Source organism: Pipistrellus hanaki, assembly GCF_964339955.1.
Source record: "Pipistrellus hanaki genome assembly, chromosome: 11".
In the NCBI taxonomy this organism is placed as follows: domain Eukaryota; kingdom Metazoa; phylum Chordata; class Mammalia; order Chiroptera; family Vespertilionidae; genus Pipistrellus; species Pipistrellus hanaki.
This window is the reverse complement of record NC_140513.1, coordinates 42,613,454-42,630,046: the sequence shown is the minus strand read 5'-3', so window position 1 is coordinate 42,630,046 and position 16,593 is coordinate 42,613,454. Positions and strand designations below refer to the sequence as shown.

Below are 16,593 nucleotides of genomic sequence, written 5' to 3'. Positions count from 1 at the left end.
GCTTGCTTTCAGAAATGTGATTTTTTTCTTCTTGTGAGCACTTCCTTAGACTAGGTATCCTTCTTAAGAAGGACCTGAAGAAAACGTGCAGAATGCCTTGGCTACATTTTTACAACGTAGGCATTTTATCAGCCCTCTCTGCACAGGGGCAGTTCTGTTTACTCGTCTGCTATCCCCAAAGCTCTGCAGAGCTGGCTGCAGATCAGGCCGCTAGCTATTCCCAAGCCACTGGTTGCTCTCAAAGCCAAGGATGAGCTAATTAGCTGAATTTCACATTTGAGGAAAAACCATCTGAGAGCATGAAACATTTGGGCTGGTAAAACCCGAGACAGTTTTTATACTCACATAACATTTGGTGGAAAATAAATCCAGATAAATGCTAATTCCTTCATAGTTAAATGGTTAAAATGTTGCTTTGTAAGAATTACTTTATAGACACATAATATTTTTCAACCCAGCTCCTCACTTTGATTTGGCCTATAACCAGTTTTTTTTGTATTATTTTTCTAACTTCTAAATCAGCATAATCAAGCATATCATTTGTCAATCATTTTTATATGTTGAAAATTCTGACTTCAAATAATCCTTTGGTATATATTTAAAAATCAATTTTGCTATTTAAAAAACCTCAGTTAACTCAAGAATTTCTTTAGTGTCTAATTTGCTATAAAGAAACAATATGCTTGATAGTTATTTAGTCATTTTGAATTTGTTTTCATATCAAAAAATGGAAATAATGCCCCCTTACAGTGTTATAGAGTAGATATGAGATAATAAGTGGGACATACTTTGTGAGCAGAAAGGTCTAATATTAGCATTGATTTTACTAAAAGCAAAGCAACTGAAATATAATCATATATCTATACTAGAGGCCTGACACACGAAATTCCTGCATGGCAGGGGGTGTCCCTCAGCCTAGCCTGCACCCTCTCCAGTCTGTGACCCCTTGAGGGATGTCCAACTGCCCATTTAGGCAAGATTGGGCCTAAACAGGCAGTTGGATATCCCTCTCAAAATACAGGGCTGCTGGCTCCCAACTGCTCACCTGCCTGCCTTCCTGATTGCCCCTAACCACTTCTACCTGCCAGCCTGATCACCCCTAACCACACCCCTGCTAGCCTGATTGATGCCTTTCTGCTCCCCTGCCAGCCTGTTTGCCCATAACTGCCCTCCCCTGCAGGCCTGATCATCCCTAATTGCCCTCCCCTGCAGGCCTAGTCCCCCCCTAACTGCCTTTCCCTACAGGCTCAGTTGCCCCCTACTTCCCTTCTCTGCCAGCCTGGTCACCCTGACTGCCCTCCCCTGCAGGATTGATCACCCACAACTGCCCTTCCTTGCAGGCCTGGTCTCTCCCAACTGTCCTCCCCTGCTGGCCATCCTGTGGTGGCCATCATCTTATGTGTTGGAGTGATGGTCAATTTGCATATTACTCTTTTCTTAGATAGGATATAAAAGTCTAATATGCAAATTCTCCCCATGTAAATTTGTCCAGGAGACTGATTGCTAACTATGACATGTGCTGACCACCAGAGGATGGCATAGAATGAAGGAAGGCCCCAGCTGGCAGCTGGCAGCTGGGGAAGGGAGGCTCTGGCCAGCAGCTGGAAGGCCCCAATTGGCCCTGATCACTGGCCAGGCCTAGGGACTCTACCCATGCACAAATCTCATGCACCGGGCTTCTAGTATTGTAATAATTATGTACTGTGCCAGGTGGGTAACTAGAGTTATTAGGGGAATCACATTGTAAATAATACAAATATCTAACCACTATGCTATACACCTAAAACTAATATAAAATAATATTGAATATTAACTGTAATTGAAAAAAAATATAGAAAGATGTTGGGAGTCTTGTTAAGACCAAGAGATGGGCCAGGGAGAGTTATTAGTGTCAAAGGCCTTTTCAGGGTATATACACATTTGCTGTTGGCTTTTGGATGAATTGAAGCTTCAAAGGTACTTTAATGTCAGGGACACTTACAGCTTCCCTTTCTAAGCCTCTCCCTAGACGGTAATGTGGTTTAGTTCCCCGCTGACAAACCCTCTAAAGAGAGGCTGTGGTGTGATATGGCTGCCCTCTTTGGTGTAAGCAGTGGAGAGAGAACGCAGGGAGATGGTGGTTGTGCTGGGCACCTCTCCTGGACACCTGACTGATGGTCCAGACTGTGAGCAGTTTTCCACCTGATCACTTGTCATTCAGGCTCCTGGTCTATGAAAGCTGGAGAGCATTTACTTACTTAGAATCACTAAAGGTCACACTTTGGTGATAAGGAGGCGGGGGGTGGGGCCAACAGGGGGGAGGGGCCACAGTTGGTTGACTGTCCAGCCCCACCTCCGATCCGGCCAGTTGGCTGCCACAGTGCATGTCATTGCCACTGGTCGTTCTGGTTGTTCCGCTGTTTGGCCGATTAGCTTTTATATATATGCTAGAGACCCAGTACATGACATTCGTGCACTAGGGAGGGGGTCTCCCAGCCCGGCCTGCGCTCTCTCACAGTCCAGGACCCCTCAGGGGATGTCCGACTGCCAGTTTAGGATGTCCTGTGGGAGTGCACTGACCACGAGGGGCCAGCTCCTGTGTTGAGCATCTGCCCTTGGTGGTCAGTACGTGTTGTAGAGGCCGGTCATTCTGCCGTTTGGTCAATTTGCATATTAGCCTTTTGTTATGTAGGATAAATAGATTATTGACTGTATTCCCTATGCTGTCCTTAATCCCATCCCTTTTTTTCTCAGTTCCCCAATGCCCCTCCCATCTGGCAAACATCAGTTTGTTCTCTGTATCTATGAGTCTGTTTCTGTTTTGTTTGTTCATTTCTTTGTTCTTTAGATTCCACATATAAGAGAAATCATATGGTATTAAGACACCCACATTCATCTGTTAGTTCATCTCCATGTAACAGATAACCCAAAATAACACTGACTTAAGCACTCAAGAGCACTTTTTATCTCATGCAAAAGAAGTCTGATGGACGGAACCTAAAGAATGTGGACGCTCCACAAAATGTGAAGGGCCCCTTACATCTTCCTGTACATTGTCCAGGTCTATGGCTTATCTCCTGAAAGTCACCCCAGTCTCCAAGATGTTTGCTGTAGCTTCATCCCACCAGTTAATAGGATGGAGAAAGGAAGAACTCAAAAATGTCTTTCCCTGGCTCTTTCTCCCTTTTTTAAGGAATCTTCCTGGAAGTCATCCCAGCAATTCATGCATATATTTCATAGGCCAGAACTTGTCAGTTAGCCACACTCAGGTGCAAGAGAGGCTGGGAAATATAGTATTTTAGTTTGTGCATTGTTGCCCTCAGTTGTATAGGCATTTTATTAGTAAGAAAAAAGGCAAGAATGGATTTGATAAGCAACTAGCAGTTCCCACACAAAGTGTAAATTATTTGTGGCATCCTGGGGAAAGAGTAGAATGGAAAACCCATGGTCAAGGAGAATTGACCTGGTAACCTGACCAACTGTCTACATCCACACTCCCGCTCTTACTGGACCAATAGCATGGCTCTCCTTGATATTTGCGAAGCCATGTATAATCACATTACATGCATTATCTCATTAAGTCTCAAAGCAACCCTGGAAGTAGGTGCTAATATTATTCCTATTCTATATGTACTCAATTCAAGCTTGAGATTAATTTAATGAAAATTACTAGGACGTAGAGACTTGAACTCAGGTCATTATCTCGGAAGCAAATACTCTAAACTAACATGCTATCCATCCTACTTAGAAGATAAGAAACAATGAGGAGAAGTTTTGAAGAAGTTACAGAATAAAATTATGTCCCAGAACTAAAGTTAAAAATGGTATATTAAAATGCTAAAAGATAATTTTTAATGGTAAAGTGGTGATTCTTACACAAATACTAAATGAACAAGTATCAAATAATTTTATTAATGTGTGAGCCAGTTAGCTATTACACCTCCTCTTATAGATAAAGAGGAATGCTGAGAAGAAACTACAGATAGATGCAGGACTCGCCTATGCACAGAGCATTCCACCAGATGCAATTATTTTCTGTTTCTCAGAGCAAGAATTACTTGCATCGTCTTCCGTTTTCTTACGGAGATCTAAAATAGCTCTAAGACACGAAAGGCAAAGATATCCTGGAAGGGTATGCTAGACAGGCCCTTACTAACCTTGTCATTCATTTTAAAAACTCATCATTTAAATTATTTCTCCCCATTGCCAGGTATGCCAGCATTTAGACAGACATAAAGAATATCTCCAGCCTGGCTGGCATGGCTCAGTAGGTGAGCGTCGACCTATGAATAAGGAGGTCACAGTTCCATTTCAGGTCAGGACACATGACCGGGTTGCAGGCTCGATCCCCAGTTTGGGGCATGCAGAAGGCAGCCAATCAATGATTTGCTCTCATCATTGATGTTTCTCTCTCTCTCTCTCTCTCTCTCTCTCTCTCTCTCTCTCTCTCTCTCTATCTCTATCTCCCTCCCTCCCTCCCTCCCTCCCTCCCTCCCTCCCTCCCTCCCCCCCTCCCTCCCTCTCCGTTCCTCTCTGAAATCAGTAAAAAGATATACACATATATATTTAAAAAGAATATTCCCCCAAGTTCCTTTTAGCCAGTTACCCTTTATTGACCTGCTACCGTAGGACCAGCATAAAGACTGGAAAGGGGAAGAATGATCTTTTCTCTTGGAACTGCTCCCCTGTGTTGGTAATAACTTTCCAAACTAAGATGGAAACTAGATTCCAAGGGCTGCTATGTCACCTTTGGTGAGGTAATTAACAAATACATATTGGATTCCTTCACTGTGCCAGATACTCTGCTAGCTGAGCAAAGTAGACACAACCCCTGCTGTCAGATACAGTTCAGGAGAGAAAACTTCCCTCCCAAATGAGGGCAAATAAGCTGGCTGATAGGATGTGCAAAGTGCAACCCCGATCCCCGCCACACACACAACTGTGAATTGCTTCTGTAGACATTCCTGATTTCAGTGCTTACTTTATAACTTGATCAAAGCTTCCTTTCCAAGTCTAAACAGCTTGTCTGCCTCCTTGAGGCTCCCTTTCCCCAGTTTTTGGGCATTCTGGAACATCTTTAAAGGGAAACAACTATCTGTATTAAAGTTGCCAGTGGGGGTTTTTGTGTGTGTGTGTGTGTGTGTGTGTGTGTGTGTGTGTGTGTGTGTGTGTGTTTGTTTTGTTGGTGGCCAAACTATAGGATTGACAACATCTCCTTCATAAAAGCTTCCTGTGACTTCCTTCTGCCACCTTTGGAAATTCTGTGAGTGATAAAGGGGCATATAATTACTCAGTACAGAGAAGTTTCTGGACTCCTCCCATTCTGCTCTTAAGTCATCCCAAAGAGAAGCAAGGAGAAATCCCTTTCTTTGACTCTTTCCCTTCCTTCTGCATCTGTCTCCCGCCTCTGCCTTCTGTCTTCCTCACTCTGTGTTCTCCTCATCGCCCTGCCAACTAGTTCTTGTTTGCAAAGGTTTTCTGTGCTCACGTCTCTGACTGGTTCCTCCAGGGGCCCATTTATTCTTTTTTGGCCGCCAGTTTTGCAGGCCCTGTTTGCTGCACACTATAATTAAGCAGCAGTGGCCCAGAGAGGTCAGAGGCAGTGCTCAGTGCTGTAATCACCTTGATTACAGGAGAGAGGCAGGTATGCACTGAGGGGGAGAAAGGAAAACGGGAGAGAGACGGGGGGAGACGGTAACTACGGGTACTTCCTCTTCAGACCCTTCTCAGAAAGGAGCCAAGCCATAATGCCACTATCATTAATAATGGATATGAACTAAGCTTGTTGAAACACATTGACAGATACAATCACTTTCATCCAAGTCCGCCCCTGATTGGACACTGACCCCTCCTTTCCCCCTCCTCCCAGGACTCAATGTCCTGATTATAAAATGATGGGCTCAGAACAAGTAGTTAGCAAAAACCTTTAGCTCAAATATTCTGTTTAAGTAAATTAAAGCCACTGAACTTTTAACAGTAAGCTTGCTATTGCTTTTTTAAATATTTTTATATATATTTTTAAATTACTTTATTGATTAAGGTATCACATATTTGTCCTCAACCCCCTATTTCATTCCCCCACCCCTCCACACTCATGCCCCCACTCACCTATTGTCCTTGACGACTGGTTAGGCTCATATGTGTGCACATAAATCCTTTGGTTGATCTCTCCCTTTTATCCCCACCCTCCCTTTGAGGTCCAACAGTCTGACCCATGGCTCCTTATCTCTGGGTCTGTTCTTGTTCATCTGTCTATGTTCACCATTTCTCCTAGATGAGTGAGATTATGTCCTACTGGAAATACACTTATAAGAATCAAAAATGAGACAAGCAATAATCGTTATGCTGAAAGGCTTATGAATCAATCTGTAGTGAGTTTCTTTCTTGGCCAACAGTTCTTTTGAGACCCAATTTCTTTTTCTTTTCTTTTCTTTTTTTTAATTTATTTTATTGATTTTTTTTTTTCAGAGAGGAAGAGAGAGGGATAGAGAGCTAGAAACATCAATGAGAGAGAAACATCGACCAGCTGCCTCCTGCACACCCCCTACTGGGGATGTGCCTGCAACCAATGTATATGCCTTGACCAGAATCGAACCCAGGACCCTTCAGTCCGAAGACCGACGCTCTATCCACAGAGCCAAACCAGTTTCGGCTTGAGACCCAATTTCAATGTCAAACTATTGCTTTTTAAAAATGTCTGAGCCGATGTTGAGCATTGCCATTAAGGAATGGGGCTGAAGGGAAAGAAAAGAAACATTGGTTAGGGGTCCTGTTGTTTGGGGGGCTGGCTGCTCACTGGCTTTTTTTTTTTCCATTAAAGTGATAACTGTACATGAAGAAGGGAAATCCAGCAATTTAGGCAGTTCTAAAATAAAACAAAGTCATGTCCCACCCACCCGTACATGCCAATCACGTTTCCCAGTGAATCACTCTGAGCTTTTGATTTTTTAGTTATTTAGCTGATGGCCATCATCACTTTATATCCTAATACCCACTTTTCTGTTATCCTGAGTTATCTACTTTGAATATGGTGTTGACTCCCACTCACTATAGTGGAAGAGGAACTGTCCTCTTCAGAAGCACCTCCCAATTTTGTTCGATTAAATTATTTCTAGATTGTCAGGGTTTAGAATAATCAGTTTTTAATGCTTTGCCTATAACTTGCTTCTGAAAACATAACCCCCAGAAAAGCATATGAAGTATAGTGATCATATAAATATCTTCCCCTATGGAACCAAGTGATTTCATTGGACCCATAGAAAAGTAAATGTTACGCTGGTCAGTGTGGCTCAGTTGGTTAAACATCATCCCATGCACCAAAGGGTCAACAGTTCAATTCCCAGTCAGGGCACATCCCCAGGTTTCTGGCTCGATCCCCATTAGGGATATGTGTGTGCAGGAGGCAGCCAATTGATGTGCTTCTCTCTCTCCCTCTCCTATCCTCTCTCACTAAGACCAATAAAATCATGTTTAAAAAAGAAAAGGAATATTCATGCTACTTCAAAAAGAATGTTCTACATATAATAAATGGGTAAACTTTTACTTTCAAATGTATTCACTTCTTATTCATGCTCAGATTACCACTCTTTCTTCTACCTATGTTATCCTTTTTCTTACATCTTTTCCCCTTGACTGATTCCTTGTGTCTTTTGTTGTTGTTGCTGTCGATTTTATATTTGTTACACACAGAAAACCTTTGAGGCTTTCTATATCTGAAAATATTTTCTATCCCCTCACACTTTGGATTAATCATTTTGGATTAATTTTATAATACCCTATAAAATTGGAATGGTTAGCATTCAGTTTCCTGAATTATAAAATGATGGAATGATTAGAATGGATGAATCCATTTCTAACCATTAGTCTTTTATTTTAACTTCTTTATACCAATTTTTAAAATTTATCTCTTAATTATGTAGATTTATTTATTTTTATTTCTGGCAAAACATTTTTGAAGAGGGCTTTTGGGTGCTATAGATTCTGAGTTTTTTCATGCTGAAAATGTGAATCACACCTTCTGGATTTAATCTTCTTTAGGTCACAATTATTTCTTTTTCTAAATTCTGTAATCATGGTTCCATTGTTTTCCAAATGAATGTGACTATGGAGAAGTCTAATGCTAGCCTGACTTTCTTACACTTTTAAGATGATTTATTTTTCTGGGTGCCCGAGGAATTTTTTCCCCTCTAAATCCAAAATCTTGAATAGAATATATTTCCATGTTACTATTACTATATGAAATTTTCCTATGACCACAATGTATTTTTCTTTTAACAAGTTCATTTTTTTTCAGGGGACTTTCTTTTAGTATACCTTTGAGTGATTTTTTTCGTTCCATTTTTCTATGTCTTGAATTACCTTTATGCTGTTTTGTTTAATTTGTCTTCCCTGCCTATTAGCTTCTTTCTGATTGCAGAAATCAGTTTGCCTCTTAAAATCCACATTCATTATGATAATCTCAAGCTTTTCTATTAATAACATAATTTAAAATTTCCTATTATAAAATATTTCATGCATATAGAAATAGAGGTGAGTATAAATATAAGGTGTAAAGAATACTAAACAAACACATATATATCCACAATCCAGTTTAAGAACAATCAAAGCAGTTTTACTATTGAAAACATTTGAACTTTTTTATAAAATCAATTATCTTATATTTTCTCCAGCAGCCTGCTTTCCCCCTCACTCCCTAGTTTAAAATTCTGTTTATTAAATTAATTTATGTTAATACATATATCTCCAGTCCTTTATTTCTCACTGTTGAATAGTATACAGGGTTACCACCATTTATTCATTCATTTTACTGTCACTAATTACTTCATTTTATTTTAAAATTTTATTTTATAACTACCGATATTATAAAAATTTTAGGACAAGTTATCTTCTATATATGTTCAAAATTTCGTCTGCAAAGGGGTGATATTTTTAAGCCACAGAATTAAGAATATTGTTAGCTCAATTATGCCAAATGCTTTGGTAAAATTATTATATATAATTTGAATGTAATATATTATTTTCTTAGATATTGTGTATGATCCTATAATTATGTTGCTTTGCTTCTTGATTTGTTTCCTTGGGTCTGAAATCTCTCTTTTAATCTTATATTGCTTTATTATCTTGTCTTCAGATTCTTCTTCCATTTAATCTATATTCTCTTTAACTTATATATTCCTTTGTTCTTTCTCACTTGATTTGGTCCTTGAAATAACACTGTGGAATAGGTAATATTATTATTCTCATTTTATAGGGGGGAAAAATGGACTTCCAAGAAATTATGTGTCTAGGCCACAGTCATAGAGCTAGTGAGTCAAGGATTCACAACCAGCACCAAGTATTCCACCTCCAAACTCTTGCTGTTTCCACTGTTTTAAGAGAAAATATAATTGAGGGCTACATGGTATAGTATGGCCTCTAAGACAAATTAAACTTTCAAACTGAGCAGGCATAGATAAAACAACACTTACATAATATGAGTAATTGGATGAAAATCCTCCCCAACAAGACAACAGCTGCAGAATACCAGATGACATTACCCCTGATCTATCTTGGAAGTTATTGTGATAGTAAAAGGAGGAAGTCTACTGCTGCTACCACCTAAAGATTGTGTGTGTATATGTGTGTGTTTTAGGCAGCTGATAACAAGTGAAATGAGTATTGAAACAGGCTTTTGAAACCCAATGTAATACCAAGGAAACAGGATGGAAACAAGAATATGACACGGGTTTTCTTGTACCTTGATGGTATCTTGGGATAAGAGCCTTTATTTGGAATCTCCCTCTATCTTCAACTCCCTCTGACCTGAAGAACCAGGTCACACAGTGAAAATTGGTGCAACAATGAATATGATGGAGGGTGGAGCCTTCACTACATAAGGGCCTCTTCCAGCACTTGGAGGGAGAGACTGAAGTGCCTTTTTTCCTGTAAAAGACAGTGGCACTGAGTTACAGTTTTGGAAGAAAGGTATAGAAAGTGGCATAAATGATCTCTACTGAAAATGATGTAAACCAAACATGAAGGACAGCAAAACTGACTAAAAAATTATTATATCTTTTATCTCTGGAATTGGCTGCTTTTGTGTTTTAAAGCTACTTTCAAATGTATATGTCAAGAAATTATATTCAGACATAGGATTATCAACTATTTTCATTGTTTCCTAAAGGTTGTTCTATGGGAGATCAATACATTTTCAATGTAAAAAGACTGCAAAGTATTCAAATAGATTTGGATGTATTTTATTTAAGCATGCCAACAATATGGGCTAAAATATATTACAGAAAAAAATATTATTTTTATGTATATTAATATGTAATTGTAAAATATTACATATTTTTACAAACAGAGATGCACTAAAATTCTGCTAGGCATATACCCTGCCCACATCTGGATGGTAGGAATAAAAGTGAATTGCATTTTTGCTCATCTTCATTTCTTTTTTTTTTTTTTTTTTTAGTGAATAATATTTTTAAGAAATGTAATATGACAACATTAATAACTTTAATACTTAGCCCTTAATATGTTTTATGTCACATAGGCCTAAGAAGTAGGCACTGCTGTCATTATATAAATGCTATTTTTAAATTTCAGACTTAAAGCTATGATGAACTGGACAAGTTGGTTCAGGCAGAAAGGAGAAAGTGGGAATGAGACATCTGGAAGGCAGAAATAAGAAAATATAGAAACTAATTGTCAGTGGGAAACAACTATGTATGCCCCCAGGATAGTAAGGCTTATAGGATTAGTGACAAAAACAGAATCAAGGAAATCTAAGATCATATAAAGGTTTTAATGAAATTTAAAGGAATGGTTATTTTTCAAGAAGAAGCAGGGGTTGGCTCTTATTGATAATTGAGGAGGTGACAAAGCACATTGGCAGGAATGTTTGTGTGCTGGCCGGGGCTCCGGAGAGAGAGGAGCCTGAAGATGTAGTTTGGGCAGCCATCCGCAATGGAGCCCTATTGAGAGCCGTTCATGTGAATGGGCTCTCCCTCCTGGTCTCTATACAATCCCAAGGACTTGACTAAAGTATGGAATGATGATAGAATGGAATTCCAAGAGTCCTTGTGCGTGGATGAATGTTGACAAAGGATGACATTTTCAAATTGTTTTTCCTTAGAAATTCCTTAATTTCTTTTTTAAAATAAAAGTGGAAATGGCATTTAATAAGGTTACACCCTAGAAGATAGATAGTATTTGAGGTGAAAGATACCCTAGCCACATGAAGAAGTGATCAGAAATTGAGAATTGAGTCATAATAAATTTATGGTATACTGCATGGAGGATGAGGAAAGGGATCGAGGTAGGAAAATACAAAATGAAGTCTCTGACTATGTATAAATTCAATGAGCAAATATGTAAGAGTTAAACTTTCAACCGCAGAATACCAGGTGATATTACCTGGTCTCAAAGAACCCCAACTTAAAAAGGAATGTGCTGTATATCATGCTGGTATGTGTAAGGTGTTTATTAGGATTTTTTTTTTCAGGCAGTAAAAAGACATAAATATAATCATGCAATCACCTTGTCATATTGGGCATTAGGAAGACCTATATTAGAAATATAATAAATTCCTTTCTCTTCAAGGCCCCTCTTTTAAGTGAGTTCAAAGTTATTAAATAAAATCTAGAGGACATCAAAGAAAAATGAGTACATAACTGTAAAATGTACTTCTAAAGACAGGTTAATGAACATGATATTTTTGGCATCAATAGATCAAAAGATAACTTAATAAGGATCAGGATAATTAATTTGGGCAAGGTTATGGTACAGAAATTTTTGGCATCTTTATTGCAGGCAGAAAAATGGGAAATGAGCTGAAACCATTAGTTAAGAGTAATCTCCCAAAAAGTACCTGTGCATATACAGGGTGGAGCCAAAATAGGTTTACAGTGTGTCTGCAAAGTTTATTCTTGTATTATTTATTTATTTATTTGTATCACAATTGTCAATCTACTTTTGCCATTCCCTGTATACACACACACTGATCACACATACTTACACATATAAATATACAGTGTTTGTATAAAGAGTGTGGAAGGGTATTTGTCAAACTCCTAATTGTTATTATTTGTCTGTGGTACAATTATAGGTGTCTTTATTTGTCCTATATCTGAGTTTTCTCATTAATCTATATTAAACATTAAATATTTGTGCAATAAGGCAAAAAACCTGCCCCAGCCAGTTGTTCACAACATCATCCCATAAAACAAAAAAGTCAAGATACCTGTCTATGTTGTGGGTTCTATCCCAGGTCAGGGTGGTATGACAGGCATCCAATCAATATTTCTTGATGTTTCTCTCTCTCTCCCTTCCACTTACTCTAAAAATCAATTAACATCCTCAGATGAGATTTTTTTTAAATCTGTTTGAAGTGTTTATAGGAAAAAAAAGTCACTTCCCTCTCATCCCTATCACACTGTCAACCCCTAACCTATGAAACTAGTTTTTTATAAGATTCTGTATGACAATAATACTGCTACTCTGTTTTATCTTTTTCAGATACTAGTGAAAAATAACCATCTTTCAGACAAGATCATTGTTCTGCCAGGGATAATTGAAGAAGTCTCACTTCCCGAGGCTGTAGATGTGATCATCTCTGAACCTATGGGATACATGCTGTTCAATGAAAGGATGCTGGAGAGCTATCTTCATTCCAAAAAATGGCTGAAAGCAAATGGTGCGTTAGCCAATCCTGGTTTAGAAAATAGGCTAACTTGTCTGTAAAATTTTCCAAGAATCCTGTCAAAAATGTCCCCCATATTCAATTCTGTCAGAAAGGAGAGGAGAACGTTTCCATTGCACCGATTCTTTTATTTTCTCATCTTATTCCTAACACATGAGGTAGTCACCAACCATGATGGCAGTGTGCTGCACAGGATTCAATACAGTATAGGAGACCGGTTCAGAGTTATGTGTTTTCGTCCCGGTTCTATCACATTCTTCCTTAAGGAACTTGGCCTAATACTTGACTGTTTGTCTTTGGTTTCTTCACCTGTACGGTTAAAAATAATCTCTAAAGCCCTATGAAGTGTTTGCCTTCTATAATGTAACAAACTCTCTGGGGTCTGCTAGTTCTTTCTGACATACTCTTTTTTTACTGCTTATCTTTTCCCCTATGATCACTACTTATAATCACGATAAAACTATATAAAGTCCAATAATTTTTGTGCTTACCAAGTGTCTGCATGCACTAATCAAGTTGCATGATTTTATAAAAACCTTACAAAGTGTGAATGATGGAGGTTTTTAACTTATTTGAAGGGCTAATGTTGAGGTTCTTGTGATTTTATATGTCTTCCCCAGGGGTATTTGGCGACATTTGGAGACAATTTGGGTTTCATAATGGGGCCGGGGGAGGGGCAGGGCCAGTACTGGCATCTAATGGGAGAGGCCAGGGATGCTGCTAAACATCCTTCAAAGTACAGTACAGCTTCTATGCATCAAAGAGGCACCCCCCCTAAAATATTAATAATGCCAAGATTGAGACCTGGCTTAGGGAGATGGACTTGAAAAGTCCTGGCACAATGAGGAAAACAACCTAGCAAGGGCGCACCTTCAATAAGTGGCAGAAAGACCCTTTCACATGTTGTCTACAAGAGATTCACTTCGGATTGAAAGACACACACAAACTGAAAGTAAAGGAATAGAAAGAGGTATTTCATGAAAATGAAAACAAGCAAGCAGAAAAAAAAAAGCTGGGTAGCAATACTTATACCAGACAAAATAGACTTTAAAATAAAGGCTATAATAAGAGACAAAGAAGGGCCTAGCAATTCCATTTCTGGATATTTAACCAAAGAAACCCAAAATTCTAAATCTAAAAGATACATGCATCCATATGTTCATTGCAACGTTACTTAAAATAGCCAAGATACGGAGGCAATCTAAGTGCCCATCAGTGGGAGAATGGATAACGAAGAAGAAATTGTGTATGTATACAACGGAATACGACTCAAGCAGAAAAAAGGATGAAATCTTGCCATCTGCAACATGGAATGGCCTAGAGGGTATTGTGCTGAGTAAATAAGTCAGACAGAGGAGACAAATACCATGTAATGTCACTTATATATGCATCTATAAAACAAAATAAATGAACAAGCAACATAGAAACAGACTCATAGATGCAAAGAATATTTTGATGGTAGCCACATAAGTGAGGGGTTGGGGGAAAAGGTGAACGGATGAAGAAGTACAAATTGGTAGTTACAGAACAGTCATGTGATATATAGTACAGCATAGGGAATATAGTCAATAATATTGTAATAACTATATGGTGCCAGATAGATAGTAGATTTATCAGGGCAATCCACTTAATAAGTTATAGAATATTTAATCTCTGGGTTGTATGCATGAAACCCCTAATATAATATTGTATATCAACTGTAATTGAAAAAACATATTTAAAGTTAAAAAACAAAAGTGACAGAGCAGGGATTTGACCCCAAGTCTGTCTGACCTGCATCCCACACTCACAACTCCTGTACCCACGCTGACTTTCTACTCTTTCCCAGAGAGAGTGAGTGGAATTCTAACAGCCCATGTCTTTCCAATAAGACATAGAAGGTAACTGAATTGTAGCTTCCTACCTTAATTTTATTTACTCTAAATTGCTCCCTATTTTGATATCCACCAAAATTTGAAGATAAAATGGGGAATAAAAGCACAACTCATACGTAACCAAGTGACTCAGTATATGTGTACAAATAAAAGCCTGAGACTCATCCATTCATGTTTTCAAAAGTTAGGGATTCAGCAATATGCACTTAAAAAAACCCACTCATGTGAAAAAAAATAACTGAATAAACTTAGGAAAGGATATCCAATGTCAAGAACTTCATTAGTGTACCTGTTGTAAAACAGCCCAGGTTGAACTTGGAAGCCTTGTGTCCACGTGATAAAATTGAACTGTGGGAGAGGAAGGAAAGGAGCAAAGCTGCTTGGATTTCCTCCTCAGTGTCATCATTCTCCCTTCCCCTCTCCCCTCTCCACACCCCCCTCCACCACCCCTCCACCCCCTCCAGGGAAGAATTTTTATACGTCTTTTCTGGAAAGTTTTTCAAATGGTGAGGTGCTTTTGTGTGATGAGATTTTACACATAGTTAATTAACTAGCAACTGATTGAGCCTCTCTCAGCTGAATATTTCCCCAGGTATTTGAAGTGGATATGAAATTTTATATTGGGCTATGTATTTTTAACTAGACAAGAAGAAATAAATGCTGATTTTATCAGCTTTTTACCCTGGGTGTTCCTGAGGGAAGAATGATTGATTGTTTTCCCTAATTATTTTGATTTTCCATCAAAATACGACATAGTTTACAGCATCAAATAATAATAAAAGGCTTATAATGAAAAAGAGGAACCCTCTGTCATATCTCCTCCTATGCCGAGACTGCTACCCAAAGGCTGTCCCTTTCAACTCTACTCTCTCTGTTTCTTCTGTTCATTACCGTGTTTCTATGTAAAGTTACCCTATTGCTATTCTTGTCACTCTGTGGTTGGGAAGTTAGCTTTCCTACATATCAGCTCTCTCCCTTCTTGATACACCCTCCCTTCCCCCATCCTCTCAATATATTTATACAGGTCCTCAATACCTTATCCTAACTCTTGGGGCTAGATATGCTTCAGAATTCAGAATCTGAAAGACTTTGGAAAGGTAATACACTCATATACCATGTATTACTTCATGCCTCCAGTCAGATATGAGGCAACGCTCCATAATGAAACACATTACATGTATCTCTGCTACTAAACATATGAATATGGATTCCAAGCGAGATAAATATAGACTATAAATCAACTCACATCAGTTCAGGTCAGGTTTTATCATCAAATGATGTTGCAAACTTACAAAAAATCTGTTGCTTTGCAGAGCAGAGCTTTTTAAAAATTTAGAATTTAATATAAAGAAATATGGACCTAGCTCATCCGGTGTGGCTCAGTGGTTGAGCATCTACTTAGGAACCAGGAGGTCATGGTTTGATTCCCTGTCAGGGCACATGCCGGGGTTGTGGGCTCAATCTCCAGTAGGGGGCATGCAGGAGGCAGCCAATCAATGATGCTCTCTCATCATTAATGTTTCTGTCATTCCCTCTCCTTCATCTCTAAAATCGATTAAAAAAATGTTTTAATAAAGGAAATATGGACTAGGAAATTATTTGGTTAAATGAGTAATCAATGTGGCAAAGTAAATAGTGTTCAGTGCCAAATCTGGGTGCATATGATTATATATTTTCTCATGTAACCTTTTGCTTTTCCTGGAGTTAATTGCCTTTTATTTTCATTGGCTTAGTTTTCTATATACTCATTACTAATTTTTTTCATGTCCCAACAGTATTGATAGATCCTGTCAGTATTTATTCTGTGAGGCCTTCCTCCTGTGGCCCTCTGTCTTCCTCCACTAGTCCCATTGCACGGCTTCCAACTTCGACTTTCTCTCCCATTCTTGTGTCTTACACCATCATTTCCACAAAGAAGATTTTTCTAACAGGTTCGGGAGAAAGGAAGTTTTAGAAGTTACTTTTTTTTATTGAGTCCGTGGATTATCATATTGCTGGGTAGAGAATTTTAACTTGAAAACAATTTTTTTTCAGTATTTTCAAGGCTTTTTTTTTTTT

The 16,593-nt window shown here is 38.6% G+C and overlaps 1 protein-coding gene across 1 annotated transcript in view; it reads left to right on the top strand.

Annotated features, from left to right (window-relative positions):
- Positions 1 to 16,593, top strand: part of LOC311630477 (histone-arginine methyltransferase CARM1-like) — a 202,741-nt gene that overhangs the window by 148,417 nt on the left and 37,731 nt on the right. The window contains exon 6 of the mRNA XM_084899523.1: positions 12,478 to 12,655. Within this exon, the coding sequence (XP_084755649.1) occupies positions 12,478 to 12,655 (178 nt within the window). The remainder of the gene's footprint in view (positions 1 to 12,477; positions 12,656 to 16,593) is intronic.